Here is a 26,110-nt window from a genome sequence, read left to right on the forward strand (position 1 = left end):
GTTGATGTCTTTTGACCCTTTTAGTCTGTTTTAGATATTAATTCAGCTGTAACATTGCCATTTATAAAAAAAATTATAAAATGTTATTGTTTCCCATAGTTGACAGTGATCTACTATTTTTTTTTTCAGAATATGTGAGATACAAGCTGTTGACTGTACTACAATATCCTCATTTACAGTGAGAGAGTGTGAGGGATCCAGTAGGATGGGCTCAAGGCCAAGGCGCTATTTGTTTACAGGCCATACAAATGGCAGCATTCAAATGTGGGACCTGACCACAGCTATGGATATGGTGAACAGAAGTGAAGATAAGGGTAGGTTCACATGAGAAGAATGCTTGACTTACACACAAGTTTGACATAAGTGATTCTAATGAGACTTTGATCTCCTCAGATGTAGGAGGTCCAACTGAGGAAGAGCTACTTAAATTACTTGACCAGTGTGACCTGAGCACATCTCGTTGTGCTACTCCTAACATTAGTCCAGCAACTTCTGTGGTTCAGCACAGCCGCCTGCGCGAATCAAACTCTAGGTAGGTTAAGGAATTGAGTATTATAGCTTAAGTTGAATTGATTGCTTTAGGGAAAACTGACTGACATATTCTAATTACAGATGTTACAAAAGCTATATTTTTTCAAAGCACATATTTAGCTAAAACTTATGTTAGTACTTAATATTTAAAATGTTAATGTATTTCTCATCTATATGCATATTTTATTCTTTACCTGATAAAGTTATTTTTTTGGTTTTGTTTTTTGTTGTTTTTTGTTCTCTGTTAGTGGGAGTGAGTGTTAGGGAATGAACTCAGGACTATACACATGCTTAAGCATGCATCCTTTTGCTAAATTAAGCCCCTCCCTCATTTTTGCCCCTCATTTTAATTCAGCTTGAGAATTACTTCCAGTTAGAATAGCTACTATGTGATCAAGAATTCACTTAAAATTAGGAAAATTAGGTCCCCTTGTATAATAGTAAGGGCCTTGTTCCTTATTTGTATATTTATGTCCTATAGTTTTGACCAGACCTACACAAAAATAATAAATTTTTTAAAAGACACCTTAAAACAAAACTTTGGAATTCTTCGTCTGGTATTATGCAATTCAGTTGCATATACCCACATTGTAGCCAATTGTGTTTAAGTTATTGTGTTATATACTGTTTCCTGGCCCTTAATTTTATGAAAATGTCTGTTTAAAAAGCAAGAACAGCCAGTCGCTGTTGACTCATGCCTATAATCCTAGCTACTCAGGCTGAGATCTGAGGATCTCAATTCAAAGCTAGTCTGGGAAAACTCTGTGAGATTTTTATGTCCAATTAACCACCAGTAACCTGGAAGTGGCGCTGTGGCTCAAAGTGGTAAAGTGCTAGCCTTGAGCTGAAGAGCCACAGGGACAGCACCCAGGCCCAGAATTCAAGCCCCATGACTGACCTCCCACCAAGATAAAAGCAAGATCAAGTAAGTGTGGGTAATTCAAGTTATGAAGTTAAACTTTTAGATTCTGAAAGGCACTATGATTATAGTAGAAGTTGGACCATGTTATAGAAATCAATGAATCGAGCATCTGCAGTTCATTGTCGAACTCTACAAATCCTGAGCCGTCGTGGTTTTACCTCAGCAGCAGTCTCCTTGGAACTGTATCCCTGTGGATAGCAAGGGAGTAACGGAACCTAGTGCCTCTGGAACCACACACTCCTCAATGTAGTGATATCGTATGCCTTTTATTTTGGCATATTAACAAATTGCAAACTGAACAACAGAGGAGTAAATAGTAGGTTGATTGCTTTTTGGTTCGAGAGATTATTTTCCATCTTTTTTCAGCTATTTAAACTGGTTTGAATGAATATGTATGTATGGTTTTATTTACACTGGATAATATAGGCTGTCTCATAATTACATTTTTATACAAAGAAACAGATAAAATACACTTTATATTTATTTAGTCTAGTTTTAGTTAATGAGATACATTCTAGAGAAAGTCAAGTGAGATCTGAACTCTACTTCTAAAAACCTGTATTTCAGCCTCCAGCTCCAGCACCATGAAACCATTCATGAAGCAGCTACTTATGGCTCTATGAGGCCTTATAGAGAGAGTCCTTTATTAGCCAGGGCAAGAAGGACTGAGAGCTTTCACAGTTATAGGGACTTCCAGACGATTAATTTGAACAGAAATGTGGAAAGAGCTGTCCCTGAAAATGGCAACTTGGGCCCAGTACAAGCTGAAATGAAAGGAGCAACTGGAGAATGTAAAGTATCTGAGAGAAAGTCTCCTGGAACAGAAATAAAAAGTCCGAAAGAATTAGAAAATGGACCTGATGTTCATAAAACAACTGAAGGTTTTTCAGAATCCAAGAAAAGATCATCGGAAGATGAAAATGAAAATAAAGTAGAATTAAGGAAGAGAGGAGGATTTGAAGGGGGCGGATTCCTTGGAAGAAAGAAAGTTCCTCATCTGGCGTCCTCACCGAGCACTTCTGATGGTGGGACTGACTCTCCTGGTACGGCATCCCCGTCTCCTACAAAGACCACTCCATCTCCTCGGCATAAAAAAAGCGATTCTTCCGGCCAAGAGTACAGCTTGTGAAAACTCATCAACATGAATGGTAATTTTATTACATCTAGCAGAAAAGTCAAAGCTCCCTGGATTTTTTGTTTTTTACACTAAAATTTTACAAACTAAAATTGGACTTTAAGTTAGTATCTTTTTAGCAGAATTACCTGAAATAAAGATACAACCATCATAACCTTGACATTTTGTAATTTGTTTTTGTTTCTACTTTTGCAAGCATGTCCTGAGATCATTTGTGAAGCAGGAGTCCACTTTCATGTTTAGCTCCTTACTATTGATGTGTTGTCGTAGTTCCATGTCTCACTGGACAGCATCATGTGATGATTATCCCTGAGAACTGACTACCTAACCTTCATATGCCTGAGGGCTGACTGTATTCTTTATCTTCATATGCCTGAGCCGTGTCTTTCAATGCTTTCTTAACTGAATCATGTGATTCTTGGAGCATGGGCTTCCAACCTGTATTGTGATTGCAAAGTATTTACCAGGAATTTGATGAGGTGCTATGTTTGTGAAAAGATATATCCTGTAATTCAGAAACACTAATGATATTAAATAACACATTCCAATATGTGTAGTAAGACCTTTAGGATCATTTTAATTGTGGGTCATTTTCTGAATCTCATTGTTGGGAGTTCTTAAATCTTAGCATGTATAACCAATATTCAAGACTAAAAGTCCATGTACGCATTCTCCTAAGTTGGATCAATTGTTTTTGAAAAGGTAAAGTAAAAATAATAATCAAGGCAAAAGTGAGTCCCCAGGAGGGAAAATTCTGTTATTAATTTCTCTTGCTTTAGGAGCCACTATATATATGTGTATTTTTTTCACTATCACTGATCAGGATACATAAATGTGGCCTTTTGTTATACTTAGGCATTATAATTCTAAATTTGTTATTAAAGGCTTTAACTTGTAAAAAAGATATTATTTTAAATTTTCAGAGGAAAAGAAAGAATTTTTGTATATCCTTCATTTAACCAGATTGTTTTTCAAGTTTCTGAAAATAAAGTGAATGTAAATTTAAACCACATTAAGCATTTATTGATGAATAATGTATATATTCCATTCCAAGAAGTATAAGTGAGTGAAACTGAAATAAAGTCTTTAAAGTTTACCATATTGTCACCGGTCTCCAAAAATTGTCTTGTGTTTATTTATTGAATCAAATAAAAACAATTAAGCAATGAATTTGTAGTTAATGAACATTCTATTTGAAGTAGCCTGTTTCTTTCTATAATGAGTAGAATTTAATATAAAAATGAGTGTTAGACAAATTGTAATCACTGAGGACTAATTATTTCACCCATTTTCGTTACTCTCAATTTGTATCTCACCCATTTTCCTTATTCTCATATTTTATGAAAGGTGAACAAGTAGGAAAGTTAAACAATATTTATTAGGAATAAAAAAAAGACAGTAACATCTCAAAAGTCTAATCTGTGGATTATATACTACATGTTAACCTTTGTTCGTTACTTTCATGTGAAAGTACATAATTGAGTTCCTTATCACAGATATTTCACTGGCGTAGGTTTTTACATGTTTCAGTGGAATTATTCTTTTTTTTTTTTTTTGCCAGTCCTGGGCTTGAGCTCAGGGCCTGAGCACTGTCCTTGGACTTTCTCAAGGCTAGAACTCTACCACTTGAGCCTCAGCACCACTTCCAGCTTTTTCTATATATGTGGTACCAAGGAATCGAACCCGGGTCTTCGTGCATGCTAGGCAAGCACTTTAACCACTAGGCCAAGTTCCTGGCCCTGGAATTATTCTTATATGGAGGCCAATATGAGCTTTATATCAGTATAAGGTACTACAGCAGAATTTTATTTACATTTTCCACTTACTGGAAGTTATAACAATTCTTACTGCAGCTTCTAAAAACAACTATGGTACTCTTTACAAACAGCTAATGATAGGAATGACAAAGCATGCTAGTTCTTAAGCTGAGAGTATCGCCTGTGGCATCGGTAGGCCATTAGTCAGAGGAAACGTAGAACAGATCAGATGTAAGAATTCGCATTTTTTTTGTTTTTCCTGTGTTAGGGGAAATGAATAGTCAAGGAACCTCATCCCAGTGTAGAGCATAATTGTACAGGATTTCCTCCGGCTTGCATAGTTTCACTGGTTTTTAGTGATGCCTTAGGCTCACCCTTGATGGGCTTCTTGAACCAAAGTCACTGGGGTGGAGCCACATAGTTTGTGTCCATCTAAAGAGGTTAAGTTGTTTGGCATGCAATACCACTTAAACTAATAGAGCAGAGTCTGAGGATTCAAGTACTATTTGGAGTATTGGAGAGGGTGGTCTTGCAGGTGAAGCCATACTAGCATGTACCCACTCCGATCTATAGGGTCAAAATGCACATGAGACCACTGAATTAGTTTAATAACTAGATGATTATGTGGACAATCAAGTAAAAATCCCCATTGTTTTCTATTTTTTTTAAGTTTTATAATTTGAAAATACGTAGTAATGAAAAATTTCAAAAGCGAGCATGAACTTTGTCATGTGAATTCACCAAAAGTGTGGGTGCTGGGGCAGATCAATGATTAGAAAATGTCATTTCTTCCTTTTGTACTGTGGGTACTTCACTTGGCTGGCAGGGCCCACTTGGCTTATTTGCCCCCAGGTCTAGACAACTAATTGATCCAAGATCAGCAAATAAAAATGAAGACCAGTGAATAGCCAATCCTGTGTTTCCATTTCAGAAAGTATAAACTTTGGCAAGAAAAGATATAATTTGTTGCAACCATTGATTAAACTACATGATGATTTGTTGCCATTGTTTCAGATTTGTTCATAGCAGTTGTGACAAAGAAGCAGAATGGTTTAATACTGGTCTGTTTTTTGACACTGATGGTTGGCAAGTTTTGTCCAGGAGTTAGTCTGAGGAACTTCTTCCTCTACCACAGGATTTTGTGATTGGAATTCCAAAGCTTTGTAAAATATATGAAACAAAAGCATTAGTTGATGTGGAGGTAATTCCACTGAAACAACTTGTTTTCTCTAACTTAACCGTTTACTCCTTAGAATTTCTAAAGACAGATGAATGAAAAAAGGTTAATAAATGCACGAGACTTAGTGAATATTTAACCCTAAATTGTGTAGTGAAGCGCAATCTTGGGGCCAGTGTGTATCTGTAATGCCATTTGTTTCTGACTTGCATGACCTGAGATTCTGTTTCACCTGTAACTGACGATTCAGATAGCCATTCATTACAGGGGCTTTGTTCACCCTGAAATTGCAGAGAAAAAGGAGCAGCTTTGATACCCTCCCAGTAGACCTGCATTATTGCCAAACCAGAAACATTTCATTAGTGAATTTTCCCCTCTCTTGGGGAACCTATATTACAGTTGAAAATCAAGACTTTATGCTTATAACTTTGCTTGCTTGGCTGGCACTCTACCTATAGCCTGACTTTTTTACTGGTTATTTTGGAGATGAGTTTTACAGACCTTTTTTTTACTTGCACAGACTTCTAAGCTCCATCCTTCAACTCTCACCTTCCTAAGAAACTAGGATAAAGGCGCAAACCCCTGGCTTATTATAACAACTGGGGAACATCCAATTGCCACTGGTAAGTTATTAACCGATGGTATTGTCACTAAAATCAAGCAAATGTTACATGTATCATCATACACAAAATAGCACAAAACAATGTTATTACATAAAGATTTCTAACTCGAGACCACTTCTTCAGTCTTCGTCAGAAAATGGCCCTCATTCCTTTACAGAGTATTGTGAAGTTGAGAAACTGGTTTTCAGCACTCATGTCAATGATAATCCAGGAGTAATAGGTGGTCAAGACTTTGTCTGTGGGGTAGACCTTGAGAGTTTCCGTCCTTTACAGGTGGGTGTCAGTGAATGCGGTGCGTTCTTTGGTCACAGAGCTGAAGCCCTTGATGGCATTCACCAGGTCTTCTTCATCCACATACTGAAAAGTAAGCCAGTCACTACCGTTGGTTATGGTAGTTGCTATTAATACTTGTCTATGAGATTGGTATAAAAATTACTTAGTAAATATTTTATTCACAGCCTAATAGCCTATGTTTAACCCTAAGGTGTAGTTAGACACTTCTTTAAATTACTATATTTCATGTGAGCAAATCCAGAACGTGATTGGACTGTTACATTGTGTCTCTATCATAACCTTTTCAAATCTCAGTTTTCTTATCTGTAAAGTTGGGAGAATATAATTTTTAAGAGATTCAACTCCAAGAATGAATGGAAGAGCTGATATAAACTATTATTGTCTATTGCTTCATCCTCCCTTATTGTATTTTATGTATATTTAATAGCTCATAATTTTGTTAATTTTTTATAAGTGACTTGCCAAGTATTGGATCTTCAAAAGTTTTGAACCCTTTTAATTCAAAGGATATTACCCAGTAAGTACTATAACAAAGAAAAAAGACATTATAGTGAAATAATTATAAATACAAGCTTTGGAATCAAATGATATTTGGAAATCCCAAACCCACATCTCCTCACCACTTTGTAAGAGAACCAGGTACTTGCATTTTATGGCTTATACTGGGTCAGTGCCAATGTCTTTTGACTCTTCCTCTTCAAATGTTTTATATGTAACAGAAAAATGCCAAGCAATTTCAACAGATTAGCTCATAAGTTGGTTACAGGATATTAGGACAGGTACTTGGAAAGATGCAGACTGCTGTGGGACAGCTTTCAACCAAGTACAGAGACTCCATGTCATCTTTCTACCAAGATGCTTCTGGACTGTTTAGCAAAGGCTTCTAGGTGGGAGAAATCAACTCACCAGACCCCTGCTGTGGCCCATGATGGTTTCCCACAGTGATTCATCAGTCAAGACTTTCTTGTCTGAAATGTCCATGAGCTGGCTGACACTGCGGTGGAGAGAACTCTGGGAATAGGACAGGCTTAGTTGGTTCTGACTTGGAATACGCAGTACAGACCTGCTCCGGCTGCTCTCAACACTACCGGGTGTCTCAGTCCTGGGAAGTTTGGTATCAGCTAATCCCTGGGAAAGAAATCACCATATGTGCTTAATGTATAAAGAAAATGAAAAATGATCAGGAGTGCTGAGATCTGAAGATAGCGGTTGAAAGCCAGCCAGGGCAGGAAAGTCCATGAGATTCTTACCTCCAGTTAACCACCAGAAAACTGGAAGAGTGTGAGCCTTAAGCCAAAGAGCTCAGGGACAGTGCTCATCCCCCACAGCTGACCAAAAGAAAATGGAAAATGGACCTGAGATATGGGATGGAACTCCAACTAGTATATTGCCAATGAAGGGAATGATTTCAGGGGCCCTTTCGTATCTCAGCAGCTATGATCCCCTAGAATATGAGTGTTCAGGGTTAATGATTTCATATTGGTATTAGATGGTCGCTGCTCTTGATCTAGAAAGCTCATGTTATTCCCTGTGGAGCAAATGCTTGTCTACCAATGGGATGAAGGGGTTGGAGAATGATTAACACGGCGTACATCATACATGTTGGCATAGACTCTGCCTCCTAATGACACCCCTCCACACAGCAAACAAGGGTTTCTCATGGTTGCTCCCGAAATAGGATTTTATCCTTCACAGACCTAAATTTCTGTAAGATTGACCTCTTCCTCTTCTTTTCTTGTCCATCTAGCCTCCCAATTAAGTCAGGTAACAGCATGACAGAGTTACTCTTGACTAGAACCTAGACTATTCTATAAGATGGTCTAGCTATTCTATATGTCCAAGATTTCTGGTTTAACTGGTCTAAACAATGGAATTCATACTTTTCATTAGCCAGTCTGCATGCATGCAACACACATTGGTACCTCAAAGTGCATGGTGTAACTTTTCAGAGTGACATTGCTGGACACATCAGATATATCAGCCACAGAGTCAAACTGAGAGAGAAAAAAAGGAAACCAATAAAATGGCCTTAGAAATTTACAGCTATGATGGCTCAATAGAATTCCCTTTCTTATGACTGCCTCAAAGGAATCAGGGTAGCAGAGGAATTTCCAGGTGGGGAGTGGGAACTCTGAAAATTAGCACAGTGATAGCAGCCCTAAACAGTTTATTGAATCAGGCCACCTAGAGACTAGAAAAATTCAAAAAATAAAACACAGTCAACGTAAGCATGGTTCTGGCCAATGCAGGAACTCAATACTACTAGCATAAGAAAGTAAGTACCAGCAACTACAAGAGAAACCCAAGCAGATTTATTGTTTTGGGAAGCTGATTGGTCAACAAACTCATTCCCTAGTACCAAAGAAAGTCTGAAAAGTGACTCCCCTTTGCTAAAGAAGGAGATCACTTTGGGCCCCTCTCAGCCTCCAGGACTCAAAAACTATAATAGCAGTGTGTGCCAGATGCCTACTTGATATCTGGCTGGGAAACAGAATGCTTGTCCTTGTCAGAAGACTTGAACTGGGGCATGGCTCACTGGGCAGGGCTCCCTCACACTTCTGCAGCTTTGAGATCAAACCACTTACCTACACCTGTCATACATACCGTATGAGTTTCTCCTGGTGGGTACATACTCAGTGGAGACATCCTCTTCTGAAGGGGCAGCAAGGGGGGCCTCTCTCTGATATATGGCTCCCGGCGGATTTTTCTTTGTAGTAGCAAGGACAGAAAGATGGCTAACAAGATCAAACCCAGAATGGCCATTAAGATGATGAACCACAGTTCACTGTAGAATGCTGTCCTTTTGCCCCTGGATCCCTTCTTTTCTCCTGCAGTTGTTAGCACCAGGCCTACAAAATCCAGGCAAAGGAAAAGGAAATAATTTTTTTAATCAAAGGTAATGATGATGTGATCACTGGCACTGTTGTCTTATTCTAAACAGGAAAGGACTGAAAGCAGCCTGTTTCTCAGTGCTTCTTTCATTTGTGTACAGGCTAAGGCAATGGTAGATTTATAAGATTTAGTATGGCATTGACAGCCCTTCAAAGGCCTCACTGGCATTCCTGGCATTGCCATTTTGCTTGCCAATCATCAGTACCTTGTCAAGTCTTTGGGAAAGATGGTTAGAGTCAGTGATTTTTAAGAGGTTACTAAAGTAACCCTGAGGTTATTTAATTGATTATCTGTATGTCTTCTTTGACGACAGTCTCTTTCTCTTAAGGGTCACTACTGGAGGTCAGTGCTCTGGCTCTCCAAGGTTCCCTCATTTCCCATGACAACCCTGTTCCTGAGATGCTGTGCACAAGTTGCACTTTGAGATACAGGATTCTATTTTATGCTGTAAATATTAACGGCCTGTGCTTACATGATATCTTCTTTGGGGCCTGCGAATGAATTTTTGTGCTCAGAGCTAGTGGTCTACCACTGGAGCCACAGCACGTTCTGGCTTTTTGGTGGTTCATTGGAGATAGGAGTTTCATGATTTTTCCACCTGGGTTGGCTTTGATTCTCAAATCTCAGCCTCCTGAGTGGTTAGGATTATAGGCTTGAGCCATCGAGACTTGGCTATTGGCAGCTTTATGGATTTTGTCCCCTGGTCTCTCTGTTAAATAGCCAAAGCACTGCAAACAATCTTCCTATGGAAAGAATTCCTTTAGCCATGGGGCTGCTTACTCTTGATTTCTATTCATGTGATGAAAGTCAAGGTGATCACGTGAAGCTAATACAAGTTTGCATTTAATGAGTGTTATGGTTTGGATCTGGAATGCCTTCTAGAAGCTCACGTGTGACCCTCAGGGCAGCCATAGTCAGAGATGAGGCTATTGAGAAGTGATTAGATTGTGAGTGCTCTAATCTCATCAGTGAATTAATACACTGATAAGCAAAAAGCTCTCAAGGTGCTATTCAGGGTTCAGTTCTAGTTGCAGGAGGTGGGTCATGGTCTCTGGGGCTGACTTCCATGGGTTTATCTGTCTGTGACTTCTTCCTCTCTGTTTTCTGGCAGCCATGAGTTGAACAGCTCGGCTCTGTGATAGGCTTCCAACCATATTGTTCTGTTCACCAAGATCCCAAGAAACAGGTGACTGTGAAGTGGAACCTCTGAAACCACTAGTCAGAATAAAACTGCTCTATTTTGTCATGCTGGAAAGCTGACTGACATAAATGAACATTTGCCCTGTATGGTTGAGTTTTTTAAAAAACATTTTGTTGGGTTTTTTGTTGTTATTGTTGTTGTTGTTTTGGGTGTGAGATTTCTAGGGATAGAGGATGGAGGTTATCAAGTCTTACAAATGTGGAGAAAGCTGGATGAGGCATGGGCCTCAGCCCATGCAGAACAAAGGCTTGGAGGGGGTTACCATAGGATTCTATAAATCAGCTTGTCAATCAAGAAGTGATCTTGGGGATGACCTGAATGCTCTCTGGATCAGCCCGGAAGCCTAGATTGGATTCTGTTACTTTCTGGATGGCACAGGGCCTGTACATTGTGAAACAGAGAGTTGCCCTCTGAAAGCAGATGTCTAGGGTCAGAAGCAAGAAAGACATAGTTTCAAGTGCGTATCTACTCACTCACTGGACACACGTTCCTATTTCCAACCTCTGAAAGGCTATGTAGGCTTGCTAATACTTTACTTTCTCCAGGCAAGGATTAAAATGAGTTCAGAACTGGGGTGAAATATGTCAGGGAAAAAAGATGACTAAGCCCAAATGTGAAACTCCGATCGAGGAAGCATCTTCCTTTACCAACCTTAATTGTACCCCTGAACATTTCGATGATTTTGTTTGCCCCGACCCCAGGGACCTTGGGTTTCCTATCTCTGAAGTGAACATTTGGAGCCAGAACTCAGATCAAGTACCAGCAGATATAGAAAGTCCCTTCATTAGGAATCAATAGTTGTTGTCTGATCAAAACAAACAAACAAACCCTGGGCTCTCCTGAGAGGGCTGAGCTTCCTCAGTGTATGGTGCAGAGAATGACCTCCGGGAACTGAGGGGACAGGCAGAGAGGGACCCTGGCTCTGGAGAGAGTGGGAGACAAAAGATAGTGTGATTCAGGGAAGCCTCACCAGGGAATGGCCCTCAGCACAGTCCGAAGGAGATGCCTCCTTCCTGCTTGTGGGCTGCCTGGAGGCAGTGCAGGGGGAATGTTTTAGCCTTGAAATCATACAAATTAAAACTGATGACAGGTATCAGTTGGAATTGGCAGAGGCCTCAGATTTCCTTTCTTGTGCTGCACCCAGAGCTCAGCCTCCAGACACCAGAGCCCTGCTCACGGCTCAGCGCTCAGTAAGGACACATCCATGTTTATTCAGCAACTGAATGGAGCGTTCTCTCTTCTTATTAAGAGCTCAAAAATCAGGGGAGAATATATGACTTCCTTTTTATTTTGATTCTCTTCAAAGTCTTCTTTCACGTTAAAAGCTACACCCTCTCTGTGCATTAGTTGAGAGGTTCACGGCCAGAATATGGAACTTTGGTTGCTGAGCCTCAACATGAAGGAAACCTTAGTGTCCCATTTCATGGGAAAGCGACTCTGGCTGGTGCTTGTGAGATTTGGGAATGGTCAGCATGTGTTCCTGAGTCCCTGGGTCAGAAACCCTGGGTAGAGCTTATGTAGTAACATACTTACTACCAACCCTAAGCTGCTGATTCTCATTGCTGAAGGCCTGTGAAGAGGCTACACAACACAGAAGTGCACACTGATTTGATCTTATTCCCAGTGAAACTAGACAGCCATAGTTAAAGACAGCCCTGAGCCAAATTTATTAGGTCATCTTTGCAACAAGCTCTCAGAGCTTCCTTGGATGAATTCCTATATGTACCACACCTTTACCATCTTCGTGTGGTAACACTGGAGTTGGTAAAAGAATGCCAAAGGAGGACCTTCCCCCTTGTTCACAGTCATTCAATGAGAAAAAGAATTAGGTGTGAGAGAATGACACTGACATATGTAGGGTCTGGAAACTGAACAAAATTGAACCTAATGAAGCCGGTGTAAAAAACACTATGTTTACTTCTGTTTAAGAATTTTGAGATATTTCTTTTTCTTTAAAAATATTATTATTACAAAAGGTGATATACAAGAGGGGTTACCATTTCATGTCAGGTAATGAATATATTTCTTTTTGGACTATGTCACTCCTTCCCTCATTCTCTCCCAGTTTTCCCACCTCCATTTCTACCACAAGTTTATTTTCAACATAGCTCCTATTGAGTGCCACTGTTGCCTTTTTTTTTTTTGCCAGTCCTGAGGCTTGAACTCAGGGCCTGGGCACTGTCATTGACCTTTCTCAAAGCTAGGTAGGGCTCCACCACGTGAGCCACAGCACCACTTCGGGCTTTTCTGTATATGTAACACCGAGGAATCGAACTCAGGGCTTCATGCATGTTAAGCAAGCACTCTACCATTAAGCCCCACTGCTTTGGTCACTCTCTGTCCCTCCATTTTTTGTGTCTCTGCTTTCCAACATAAAGACAGAAAAATGAACAAACAAGACAAAAAGGAAGAGAAAACAAAAGACAAAAGCCCATATTTTTTTATATGATCAGAGGCACAGAAGCATTGTACCTTTGTATTGCTTCCCTAAGGGTTGTCCTTCTTTGGTCTCACTGTGTGTGAATGCCTAGATTCCTATATAATTTATCACGTCCTAGTGTATTTTATATTTACCTATGGCATATAAGAAAAAATATGTGCTGTTGAGACATGTTTATTCAAAATAAAAGTACATGTAAAACTGAGCCTAGTGATACTCACCTAGCTTTATTGGGAGGTAAAGGCAGGGTGATTGAAAGTCTGAGGCTAACCCAGAAAAAAATTAATAAGACCTTATCTCAAGTGAAAGTATAGAATGAAAGAGCTGGAAGCAGCTCTCAAGTGGTAACACAAGCTCTGCAAAACAAAGTACATATGCCCTTAAGTTTTATATTACATTCATTACTAGAAAAGAACATACAGTGTCATTGTTCTCAACTCCATTGGAATAGAAGAGATTTGTTATTTCTCTAATGTGCTCTTTTGAATGATAGGATTTCAGATATATTAAGATTCAAAGATTATGGACAGAACTCATAAAAGATGCTCCTTAAAAAGTTTGTCTCTTCAACTACATTGCCTATTAACAGTAAGTCATGATCTTTTAAGAAGCATACTGAAAGAAATTTCCCAAACTCATCATTTTAGGCCCTGAACCCAGATACCATTATCAGGATGGTGAAGATGAACTTGCCATGTGTTTTCTCCCTCTCCTCTCTCCTCTGAGCTCCTCTCTATAGGTCACCTTTCTGTATACAAAAGTACAGAAGGTTTAAACAAATTTTGATCAGGAGAGAAGTCTAGCCAGTTCTCTATGGCCTTTCCTTAGCATTTAAAAACAAATCCTAACTCCTTGCCTAATGAAAGTTCTGTGAAGAATTTTACAAGGAGATTTTATACACAACAATTCATTCCATGAAGCCTGTGATGATACCTTAGCACTATGTACACAAATAAACATAGGTATGTTTCTTGAAAGAAAAATAGAAGGTGCTATGCTGAATGTGAGACAAGTTAAACACTCACCAATTCCTGTAGATGTATCGTATTGGATCAACGGTGTCTTAACAGTTCCTACATCTGTGGTACAGGTGACCTGGAAAATAAAGGCTAGACAAAAGGAAGAACTGGTAAATGATGTAGACAGTCAACACTAGTAGTTGGAGGGGACATAGATTTGAAAAAGCAAATTATGATCCCATGAAAAGTATGAAAATAGGATTCCAGGGCAAGTTGCAGGGGTTTAGCTAGTGCTATAGCTTGGATGTCCAAGGTCCGTGGAAAGTCATGTGTTTAAAGCTTGGTCCTGATGTGACGATGTTAAGTGGTTTGTCCTTTTTTGAAGCAGTCCCTACCAGGAGATATTTAGGTCATTGGAAACATGCCTATGAAAGGGATTAGAGCTCCCATTTTCCTTTAAATTTTTTGCTTTCTGGCCATAAACTAAGTAGTTTGTTTTCCTTTGTGATCCTGGCTGCATCAACCACAAGCTCAAAGCCATGGAGCCAACAGATCATAGACAGAACCTCCAAACTGTGAGCCAGAACACACCTTTTCTCTACTTGTAAGTTGATTGTCTTAGGAACTGAGAATAGTGATTAAAACTGACTTCTATCTAATACACAAATTTATTTCTAATCAAAAAGGGATGCAGAGAAAGAGCTAAATTTAGGATAATAAGAGCACAGTTGAAAACCATCAAAGATTAGAGCTTAACAGCAAAGGAAGAGAAGAAACATTCCACATGTAAAGGATAACGAAGTTTATATTGCTGTGAATTTGGCATAAGCCTTGTCCCTTAATATCTTTTTGGGTCATTGAGCAAGGATTTCTTACTCAACAGGATCTTGGAAATCACAGGATCTAAATTCCCCTTTCAAAAGCCAGGAACCTGTGACTTCTGCAAGGTCAACAGATGGCCCAAGGCCTGGTCAAGTAGAACCCATCTCTGCCAACTGTCAGGCCATCTTCCCTTTATATCCAGCTGCCCAGGTGACCAAGAGCTGTGACAGTGAATATGTGCAGCCAGGTCATTGTAAGAATTTTATGAAGACTCAAGTACTATATATACAATGTTGGGCCTCACTGTTTAACTCCATCTTTCAGCCAAAATAAACTGTTTCTGAGTACACCAGAAAATACTCATTTATCTTATAAATCCAGAGTGCTTAAAAGAATTCCATAACTATCCTTCCCGAGACCATGCAGATTACTAGGCAATATTTAACACCTCATACAGCATGTCCTTATTTCAGTTTAAAAATAAGACGACAGGATAAAGGACATGCATCTAAAGAGGAAAAAGAACTGAGCCTTAATAGTAGTGTGAGTTTTTTGTTCTTATTGTTGTTTTGCTTTGTTTTTGCTTTGCTGTCCTGGGGCTTGAACTAGCTTTTTTGCTCAAGGCTATCACTTGAGCCCCACGTGTACTTCTAGATTTTTGGTGGTTCATTGAAAATCAAGTCTCACAAGACTTACTTTCCTGCCTGGAATGGCTTTGAACTGTGATCCTCAGATCTCAGTGTCCTAAGTAGCTAGGATTACAGGTGTGAGCCAGTGGCAGAAACTAGGGTACCTTTTTTGTTTATTGACTTAAGAACTGGTACTGAGAGGTCAAGGAAACTCATGCTGAATGTCTTAAGAAGAGGAGATGGTTACTGTCTTGTAGGGCTCTTTGGAAACTGGAGCTCCAACAGTTGAAATGATGAGGTGTCGTGACTTCAGCCTGTGAATTGTTTGGTTTCTTCCTGGGGCACTTACGCCCTGTGCAGTCAGCAGCCTCTCAGAGACATGCTTTAAACTGCAGTGCATCAAACAGCAAATGGGAAGGGAAACACATTTCCATTCTGAGCTGTAATTTTCCCACAAGAAGTGGCCACTTAAACCAAGACATTTTAATGACAAGCAGGTGCTGTGTACCTTTCAGGCTTTATATCTCATGAAGCTGGGGAACAGAACTCATTACATACTAAGTAGCAGGTCTTGGAAACTGACTTCTTTTTTTGGTTTCAGTACTGGGGCTTGAACTTAGGACCTGGGCACTGCCCCTTAGTTGTGTCGCTTACGGCTAGTGCTATATCACTTGAGCCTCAATTGTACTTCTAGCTTTTTGGTGGTTAATTGGAGACAAGTTTCCTGTGCTTTCCTACCTAGGTTTGGCTTCAAATCATGATCCTCAGATGTTAGCCTCCTGCATAGCTAGGATTACAGGGTGTGACCCACTGGCACCCAGGGGCAGGAACTAACTTTGGTCTGATGTCCTCGGTAAGTAGAGCATGGTGTCAAGGCCGCTGTATATGCGCTGTTCTCCATCCGTTAACACGTATTCCTTGAGCCGGCCATTCAGGAGAAAGGAGTCACTCCAATCCACCCACACCATAGACAGGTTGCTGTCCACTGAAAATGGGGCTTGGTACTGAGGCACTGTTGATAGAAACAGAGCAGTGTAGAAGTAATCGCTTTGGTGTTGGGGGTTGACGAAGGAGCTTTTTAGATATGTGCAGAAATACTCCCTCCCCAAGCTCAGCACTGATGAAAACCTATTAAAAATAATAACCCAACGTAGGGGTGAAATAAAAGCCAATGAGAACATGTGTGGAATGCTTTCTCAGCTCCTTTGCAATTGCTTTCCCAAGGGGGGAAAATCAATGGAGAGTGGTGTTTTATAAATAAAACTATTAACACACAATGGCTCTGCTCACCTACATAACCCCGGAGCTCATATTTCGTTACATTTTCCCTCCTTTAACAGGTAAACTGTCCTTAACACTATTAACTACAGTAGGTAGCTATTTTTCATATGAAATCAATATTTATTGCTACGAAGCCCCAAGGACTAGATGAAGTTAATATATTTTTTTCCCCTCTAAACCAAACTGCTTAGATGGTGAATTATGTCCTTTTGGCACCCATTTATTTTAAAGCTCTTTCTTGAGCTGTTAGTTTGTTTTCTAAGATGGTTAAAAAGCCTGGCAAACAGCAATTTGGGGATCATAATTCATTGCCTTGACTAATCAATCAATAACATAGTACATTAGTATATAATAATCAAGCTCAGGTCTCCTAAGCATCCTATCAGATACAGAAGCAATGTTGTGTGCATTTTGCCGGTGTGTTCTCAGCTCACTTTCAAGTTTCTTACTAAAACAAAACAGAAATCCTTAAATGGAGTTCATCTTCAAAATGGATAATTTTCATCAAACCAGATAAAGGGATCCAATATCAACTTGTCAAGCCTGAAGAGATTAATTTCATGAGATATTTTTCTCTCACATAATCAATACCTTTAGAAATGTATTGATGTAAGATCCAGATATATTAAATTGGCTCTTAAGAGAACAGCGAGTGGTGTGAATAAATCAGTTCTTCAAAGACCAATTCATGACAGAGATTAGTATTCACTCCTGTCAGCCTAGCTACTCAGATAGCCGAGATCTGAGGCTTGATGTTCAAGGCCAGCCTGGGCAGACAAACCTGATCTCCAATTAACTAGCCAAAAGCCAGAAGGAGTAATGATTCAAAGGTTAGAGCACTAGCTATGAGGGGAAAAAAAAAAGCCAAGTGGAAGTACAAGGCTCTAAATGTAAGCCTTAGTACTGGCACAATAAAACAAAACCAAACACAAATTTATGTTACATTGATCAAGATGCACTGTGTTTATAACCTTATTTAGGGAATTGTAATCTCTTTGTATAACTACTTACTAATAATTATTTTAAAAAAGGAACTAAAATAATATGTTGTTTAATAATAATATGACTAAGCTTTAAAGTCATATGATTCTTTTATTTATTTATTTGGGGGGGTGGTCCATGGGGCTTGAACTCTGGCCTGGGCACTGTCCCTGAGCTCTTTAGCTTAAGGCTACTACCCTACCCCTGGGCCTGGGTGCTGTCCCTGAGCTCTTTAGTTCAAGGCTACCACCTTACCCTGGAGCCAAGCCCCACTTCCCATTTTCTAGTGATTAATTGGAGATAAGAGTCTCTAGGCTTTGTATTGTCTGGGCTGGCTTTGAACCTTGATCCTTAGATTTCAGACTCCTGAGTAGCTAGGATTACAGGTGTGAGCCACCACACCCGCCTGCTTTTTATCTTTTAAAGTAATACATTTTCAGAGAACTATACAGAAAATGTCTTTCAAATGTTAATAGCTATTACTTCCTCTTTGAATATCTATTGTCTTCCTACATGAATCCTGCCTAATATCACAATAAAATACAAGATTGTGCTTGTTTCAGGCTTCCCCCTGTATAACTTTTCTCTGTGACACAACAGTACATCAAAGAAAAAGCTGACTGAGAATATGGTCTCAATTCCATAGTGTGTAATCTTAGCTAGCTGGGAAGTGGAAGATGAAGGCTGGAGGCCTATACAAACAACAAAGCAAGACGTTTATGAGATTTTCATCTCGACCAATGACTGTAAGCAGGGGTCCATGCCTATCTTACCCAGTGACACAGGGAAATCTAAGGAAGAAGATCACATCTTAGGCCATTCTGGGCATAAGGTAAGACCTCATCTTGTGCAAAAAAGGGACTAGAGGCATGACTCAAGTGGTAGAGCACCATCCTAGAAAATGCTAGATCAATCCTCAGTGGGGATAGAGAGAAAGAAAGAGAAAAAGCGAGGGGAGAGAAGAGGGGAGAGAGGAGAGAGGATGGAGAAGGAGGAGGAAGAGGAAGAGGAGGAGGATGAAGAGGGGGAGGGGGAGGAAAGAGGTGGGAAAGGAGTGAGGAGAGAAGGAAGGGAGGAAAGGAGAGAGAGTGAGAGAGAATGAGAACTTGCAGATTAAGAAAGAAATGAAGAAGTTTGTCTTGTAGGATTTGGAGTGCAAACTGCAAGCTTTCAAAATAATCAGGAACTTTGCAATTATGGAACTTGAGGAAATAGCAAGAGCTATTATACCCGCAGCAGTTGACATCTAATCCGCAAAGCACTTCTGAGAAGAAGTATTCTGTCTTTTACCCAGCTGGTAGCAGGTCAAGGACTTGAAGCCAGACCCATGGGGAACTCCAAAGAGTGCATTGTGTTGTTATAATCAGGACACATTTATTTAAAGTAGCACCATTTACTCATTCCCTTTTGAATGCTCTATAGTGGTGGTTGAAAGCTGGCTTGTGATCAGTAGTACAGAGGATTGCACACAGGAGGCAGAGATGTACACAGAGGAAGCAGCAATGGTTTACAAAGAGGAGGCTGGGAGGTTACAAGTGGAAGGTAGGGATGGTACACACACACAGAGGCAGAAGATGGTGTATACATGGAAGGCAGCGTGGTACCCACACGAGACAGGAGATGATACACAGGGAGAGAGATTAATCTGACATGGACAAAGGAGGATCTTTTGCTTACTGCTAGCAGAAACTGTACAAAAGTAGGGAAGCTGTTTGTCTAGGATAGGAAGACAGGAAATTTACAATTCATGAGTTCTCCTATCCTAATGAATCACAAGGCACTGGAGTCTGCAGTAGATAAATATTTAATACGTAGGGTTTAAAACACTTCTTTTTGCCTTTACTTGGATTTGGTGCCTTGAGTAAAACTTGGCTGGTTTACTCAAGTGGTGCTCTAACCACTTGAGCCACATCTCCAGCCCAGCTTTCTGCTGATTATTTTAGAGATGGAACCTAACCTCAAAAACAATTCTTTCTTAGGCTGGCTTTAAGCTATCATCCCAATTCTTAGCCTCCAGAGTAGTTATGAGTGTAAGCCACACCTCCACTTCTGGCTTTCCACCTCGATAGTTGAAAATAAGAGTTGTGTCAGATTTGTCTGCCTTGATTTGCTTTGAGCTTTGATCTTCCAGATCCCAGCCCCTTGAATAGCTAGGATGATAAGCATGAGCTCACATGCTATGAAAAGAAGGCTTTCTTTCCCTTTCCTTTCAGATTATGTAGCATTACCCCTTGCTCTTCCAGAAGGCACTGAAACATGACACTATTGGAGAAAGTAAGAGAACAATTTTTCATCTTTGTTCAAAATGCATTAAGAATTCTGAGAACAATGCAGAATATCAGACTAAGCCCAGGACTCTCATATACGGGATGCTGCAGTCCATGTGAACATGAAGCTAGTCCGGACAATAATCTCACCCCCCAAACACAGCAGCCATTAATGTCTGGGCATAATCAACTCCCTTTCACCTCTTTTCCATATGTAGTTTTATTACATGCCTGAACAATAGCATAATTTTAAACTTTACGCTTTTGTTACTTGATACCAGTTTTATTTGTATTTTCTAAGTCATTAAAAAAAACTTAGGTAACTCTTTTTCATAAAACTGAGAATTGAACTCAGGATCTTACACTTCTAAAGCAGACATTTTATTACCTGAGATACAATCTAGCCCTGATTGCTTTAGTTATTTTTGAATAGGGTCTTTTTGTTGAGGCCAGTCTGGACTTCCATCCTCCTATTTACACTTCTGGTGTAGAGTAGTAGATGGGATTACAGGTGCATGCTACCACACTTAGATCTTTATTGGCTGAGATGGAACTTCATGAACTTTCATTTTTTACCAGTACTACCTTCAAATGACAATCCTCCTAATCTTCATCTCTTAAGTAACTGAGATTAGATTACAGGAGTGAGCCACGTGGCCAGCTAACCAATAATTTTAATGGCTAACTAGTATTCTATATGTTAATTTTATTTTTTAGCATTTCAGTTATTTTGGTATTTCAATCAATGTGAAGAGGAACTTTAAAATGAAGGGAAACCTACCATGAAAAAAGTTTTATGGTTTTGATGTTTCCTCTTAATGTATATAATGAACAAAATATTTTTGAATGCCTGGTTTTGAATGCCAGCCCAGGAAGAAAAGTCCAAATGTCTCTTCTTCCAAATAATCAGGTAAAAGCCACATCATCGAGTGCCTACCTAGCCTGCTTGATATCCTGAGTTCAGAGTCCATCACTGGCAAAAATAAAAGTGATCTACAAAAGGAAAATCTAGACATAAAAATAAATAAATGGTTTCCAAGCTGGAGTCCTTAGGGCCGGCTTAGCAAGTATTGAGCTCTAAATTCAAGCGCCAGTAATCACCAAGACATAAGCCACCTCTTTCTCTCTCCCTGGCTTATGGCACTCACACTCTTTTTCAGTGGTGAAGCTGTTCCACTCTGAAGCCGTGCTGCCCACCTCATTGTGGGCCAGCACTCTCAGCTTGTAGGTGGTGTATGGCTGGAGTCCTTGAAGGATTGCTCTGTGTCCTGGCCCAGTGTACCTCGTCTCGGTTTGGGTGGACTTACAGGGCAGAGTTGAGTCAGGAGGGCAAGCCACATAGAGCTGGAGCTCATACCTAAAATGTACGTGAACACATAAAGAAAAACAGGCAATGGGATTAGTTCTCTCTCTCTCAAAACTGGTTTTCTTAGCTGGATGCCAATTCTACCTGTGCAGGAGGCTGAGATCTGAGTATTATGGGTTGAAGCCAGCCCTGGAAGAAAAGTCTGTGAAACTCTTATGTCCCATTACACAGCAAAAAGCTGGAAGTGGAGCTGTAGTTCAAGTGGAAGAAAACTAGCCTTGAACACAAAAGCTCAGAGAGAGCATGCAGGCTCCCAGCTTCCCAGTTCAAGGCCCAAGACTAGAACATATACACTTGTGCACACACTTGTGTATGTGTGCATGCGTGGAAGAGCAGACACATCCACCCCCCCCCACATGCACGCACGCATACCACACACACCATAAATGAACGTAAAAAACTGGTATTCTTCTATGAGATGTTTTGCTTTCATAGAACCAGAACTCTTTCAACTTTTCATTTGCAAGAAGCTGCTCTCAGGAGTACTTTGTTAATATGGCTGAGATTAGCAGCAGGGCAAAACAGAGTGATGGGGATGACATTTACTGACTTTGCAAACAGTATAACCACGTGTCCTTTTTGTCAGCAGATAGAAGAGATTTGTCTTTTTTGAGCAGAGAATGGTAATTGCTCTCTGTTTAGAACAAAGCATTTTCCCCCCTCCAGTTTATTTGAGGGAAGTAGTCTGTTCTTTCAAACAAGGGCTCATTCTCCCATTTTAAATCAGATCAGAGTAAGTCCCACCAACATGCAGACATTTATTTTGCTTGTGGAACTTGGGGCTCCAGAGAACCATAAAGAAGAGCGTATTCTTCTCATGAATACGTGCGCATTGCATCATTTTCTTTATTTAGAGATGATTCTGTTGATTACTTTTTATCAGTTGATTTTATCAAGTAAACATTACCATGGGGAACATTATCTCTCAAATGGATCTATTTTGCTACATGTATTGCTTAATAAGTAAGGCCTTCGTGGGCCCAGATAGGTGGCATTGTGTCCATATGTATGCATCTAGTTGGTTTATTTCCCCCTCCTGCTAACCCACTACCTCTGAATGACACCATTGGCTAGCAGCGGGGCACTCCACTGGAAGGAAGCTGTCCTTGAAGTCAGCATCTGGACCTGAGGTGAGGACAGCCCTGAGGGTGGAGCAGGATGCGTTCTTAGCTCAGCTGTTGGGCCTTTGCTGCAGCAGTTGAAGCAGGTGCATGCTTCCACTCCAACGAAGTATGTGGTGAAGGGGTGCAGGTTGTAAAGAGTCTGTTGGGTGGCCATGCCTTCAGACAGCTGGGAGGAGAGAAAGTGATGTGAGGCAATATTACAAAACAAAGATAGGTAAACATGTATTTATCTGTGTGCCACCTCATGGAGGACTGTGAAAGATACAATATGGGGCCCGGTACAACATTTCTCCCACAGGAATCACCAATCCAGTTGATGCAAGCAATATAAAAGATCAGTAGAAGTTAAAGGCAGTAACACAGAGATGACAAGATACAACTCTGTCTAGGTATTGCAAAGCGGTGCAGAACACACATTTATTGAAATAAGTATATGCAACATTCAGAATGTTGTCTTTCCAGAAAACCTAATTACCTGATTTGAATTCTACTTCTGATCACCAGCTTTCATACTCTGCCAATGTAACCTGCATGTAATTTTTCTATGTCAGAAATCCCTTATGATGAATGTGAGAGGCAGTACACATACTTATCAGTTTCTAACTTCATCTTCTCCTTTGAGGGTATTAGTTTTTATGAAGCCAATTAACCTTTTAGAATTATAAACTTTTTTGAGTTATATGGAGCTGACTGCTAACTTTGTTATGACTTAGATGAATATTATTTGGATAATAAACAATCAGAAACCAGAAGTTAACTTCTGCATCAACCTACATAACATAATTAAGAGGAGCTACCTGTAATTTTTTTTAAAGTATATACAATGCATCACAAACAGAAATTATTTTAGTTTGTTAATATTATGACTTTGGAAGCATAGATAATCAAGGGTTGATTGTATTTACATTATCTATATTTACAGTGTAAGAAGCCCTGTAGAAAATATGCTAATATACCTTTAACATTCAATACAAGATTTTGCTGTATATGAATCATCTCTTGCAATTGTGTTTCATTACTTGACATTCTGGCCTCAGAAGATTTCACCATAAATGCCCAAATTGGTCTGTAAATTGGCTTAATTAACAATGAGATACTGGGTTCTGTACAAGCCCTATATGAGATGTGTGTGAACAAAGTATTATAATATCCACTTCATTCATGAGCAACGTATGAGTAACACAAACCACACCTCAAAGATGTAAGACTGCCCTTCTACCTCAGTCTCTTTAATAATGCCAGATGTGGCCTAGTTGGTACTTAGCTTCCCTGCTGCAAGGGGTTTTTGTCTAAGACACAGTGTGCAATGTGCTTATGTCTTCTTGGAAACAAACAGTGGAACCACAAATAGGTTGACTGAGTAGCTTTCCCGTCTCTTCTAAAAGGCTACTTTTGGAAGTGGCACTGTGGCTTAAAGGGTAGGGTGGTATCCTTGAGCTAAAGAGCTTAGGGATAATGCCCAGGCCCAAAGTTCAAGCTCCACACCACCAACACCAACAGCAACAGCAACAACAATAAAAGCTACATTTGAATGGACCCAAAGACTAAATTTTCACTAATAGAGACATGTGTATATGAAAACGTGCATCAGAATGGAGCCTCACTGAATTGCCTTTGCTCTCTTCTTTTTTTTCCATATGTTTAAATAATGAAGCACATCAATGTGATTATCTCTAAAGTCTTAGGTTTCTAACATTTATGGAGTCTTCATATGGAAATATGAATTTCCATATTTTCAGCATGGTTCCTAAAAAGGTTCATCTTTTCTTCTCTGAGTGATTATTGTGCTACTGAATTCAGAGGGCAGCTGAGAACAGAGGGGAAGAAAGAAGGCTAGAGAGGAAGAAAAAGCGAGAGCACCATGGTACTACTAGCTTAAAAACATTCTTTATTATAGTATTTTATTTATTTATTTATTTATTTATTTATTTATTTATTTATTTATTTATTTGATGGTACTGAGATTGAACTTGGCCTGATGCCTGGATTTTAGCTCACCACAGTCTGAGATCCACTGGAGTTGGAGAACAGCCTGTAGAGACTGACGTTCCCGTTAGGCTTGGCAGGAATGCTGATGTTGGCTACTGCTTGAGTAGATGAGATCGCATGGAAAGTGGGGGCTTTGAGGCCTTCTGGAGGGGCTGGTCCTGTTCTACATTGTGTCCAATTACTCGAGGCTTTCCCTGCAGAATTCACTGCCCAGACCTCAGAAGAGCAACAAGAACAAGACTAGTCAAAAGCAAGGTACACCCAGATTGGAGACCAACTCATCAATCCAAAGACAGCTGAAGACAACAGAACATGAGAAAGGTGGATCTTGCAGCCCCATGATCCTGAAGAACCATGCCTACATGCAGGGGCCCTGTAGGGTTTTAGAGTGCCGTAAATCGGTTTCAGCCATGGAGAGTTGGGGTAATTTTTATCAACTTCTGCAAATTGGATGGATCTGCACACTGCATAAAGCTCAGCAATTCTTAAACATCATCTCCACTAAATCTGCATGAAAATTAAATTTCCTTTCATCAAGGAGGGAATAAACATATGGAAAGATGTATAATCTTATTTATCAAGAACTATTTGTATAATTAAACACGAATATCCTAAAAGGTTGCCTTGGGTCGTTATTTGCATGAGTAAGTAATTTGTTGGATGTCAGGTACAATAGACAGAGTAGATGGATGTGTGAGTATATAGGGTTAAATTAGGCCCAATAATAGCCAACTACAGAGTGATCAATCAGAATGATAGATCGAAATGGCAATACAAGAAGACTGTCTGTGTGTTTAGGAGGGAGAGTATTCCTTAGTAAGCTTTCATGTGCAAGTTTAACTTCTGAATTTTTTTTCTCATTCAGTGTCTTCTACTGTCTGTATTAAAAATAAATCACCCTGAGCCTTAAATAAAATCTTAGAAAAAGGCTATTCGATTTTATATTACACACATTTCAGGTATATTGAAAAGAATGTTCAAAATATAAGATATTTAGGGAAAAAGACAGGAATACTTTTGAAATAAAGTTTTGTTTCTGTTTGTTTTGTTTTTATATCAATAATGTCTTCAAGAGAGAAAAACTCTCAGCAGATAGTTAGACCAACTCATATTCATGTGTTCATATTCTTTTGGCAGAATCCTCTGTAAAAGCAAATTTCTGAGGTTGAATTGCTGTCAAATGCAAATCTCCAGCCCCTTGCTGATAAAATTGCCAGCAGCCCCATTTTGAAAAGAGACAACTAACCTACTTACATAGTCAAACCTGCTCTTTTAAGAGCTCAGCGACCTCTTCTTACCATTTGCATATAATCACTCACTTCTGTACATTTTACAAAGCACTTTAACACATGTTAGTTTACTTCATCCTAACAAGGGCAACTTTACAAGGTGAAGAGAGGATGTATTGTTCGCCCCCTTTTCAGGTAAGAAAATTGAGATTCAGAAAACGTCAATCGAGGACGGGAAGTCCAATAGACTTGTGCTCTCAGTCATCCCTATGTATCAATAAGGTGTTCAGAATGACAAGAATTAAGTTACTTGTTCATAGGCAAATACCTGCACCTTAGGTCAGGTCTTAGGAAATGGTTGGCAGACGTATTTAGTCCATTGTGAGGAGGTGAGATTCTAGAGGTGGGCTAGGAAAGTAAAAAGGCAGGACATTGAGATAGCAAAGGTAGGGCTAGTCTTTGTTGAAACTACAGTTCAGTCAGAATACAAT

The 26,110-nt window shown here is 39.7% G+C and overlaps 2 protein-coding genes across 3 annotated transcripts in view; one reads left to right on the top strand and one right to left on the bottom strand.

Moving 5' to 3' along the window:
- LOC150039009 (BTB/POZ domain-containing protein KCTD3) overlaps positions 1–3,684 on the top strand; it is a 37,457-nt gene extending 33,773 nt beyond the window's left edge. For both annotated transcript variants that reach the window (XM_090328149.1, XM_090328148.1), the window contains 3 exons: positions 130–314; positions 394–532; positions 2,021–3,684. In XM_090328149.1, coding sequence (XP_090184275.1) covers positions 130–314; positions 394–532; positions 2,021–2,582 — 886 coding nt within the window. In that variant the 3' untranslated portion in view covers positions 2,583–3,684. The remainder of the gene's footprint in view (positions 1–129; positions 315–393; positions 533–2,020) is intronic.
- Positions 3,685–4,602: 918 nt separating this feature from the next.
- The window catches only part of LOC150039010 (usherin-like), a gene marked incomplete at its 5' end in the record, with an annotated part of 572,498 nt that continues 550,990 nt past the window's right edge, over positions 4,603–26,110 (bottom strand). Inside the window, 8 exons of the mRNA XM_090328110.1 lie at positions 4,603–6,502; positions 7,346–7,567; positions 9,044–9,288; positions 13,998–14,081; positions 16,218–16,394; positions 21,060–21,268; positions 22,329–22,567; positions 24,400–24,606. Of these exons, the coding sequence (XP_090184236.1) occupies positions 6,413–6,502; positions 7,346–7,567; positions 9,044–9,288; positions 13,998–14,081; positions 16,218–16,394; positions 21,060–21,268; positions 22,329–22,567; positions 24,400–24,606 (1,473 nt within the window). The remainder of the gene's footprint in view (positions 6,503–7,345; positions 7,568–9,043; positions 9,289–13,997; positions 14,082–16,217; positions 16,395–21,059; positions 21,269–22,328; positions 22,568–24,399; positions 24,607–26,110) is intronic.

Source organism: Megascapheus bottae, unplaced genomic scaffold (assembly GCF_031878675.1).
Source record: "Megascapheus bottae isolate mThoBot1 unplaced genomic scaffold, mThoBot2.hap1 H_1, whole genome shotgun sequence".
Lineage (NCBI taxonomy): Eukaryota > Metazoa > Chordata > Mammalia > Rodentia > Geomyidae > Megascapheus > Megascapheus bottae.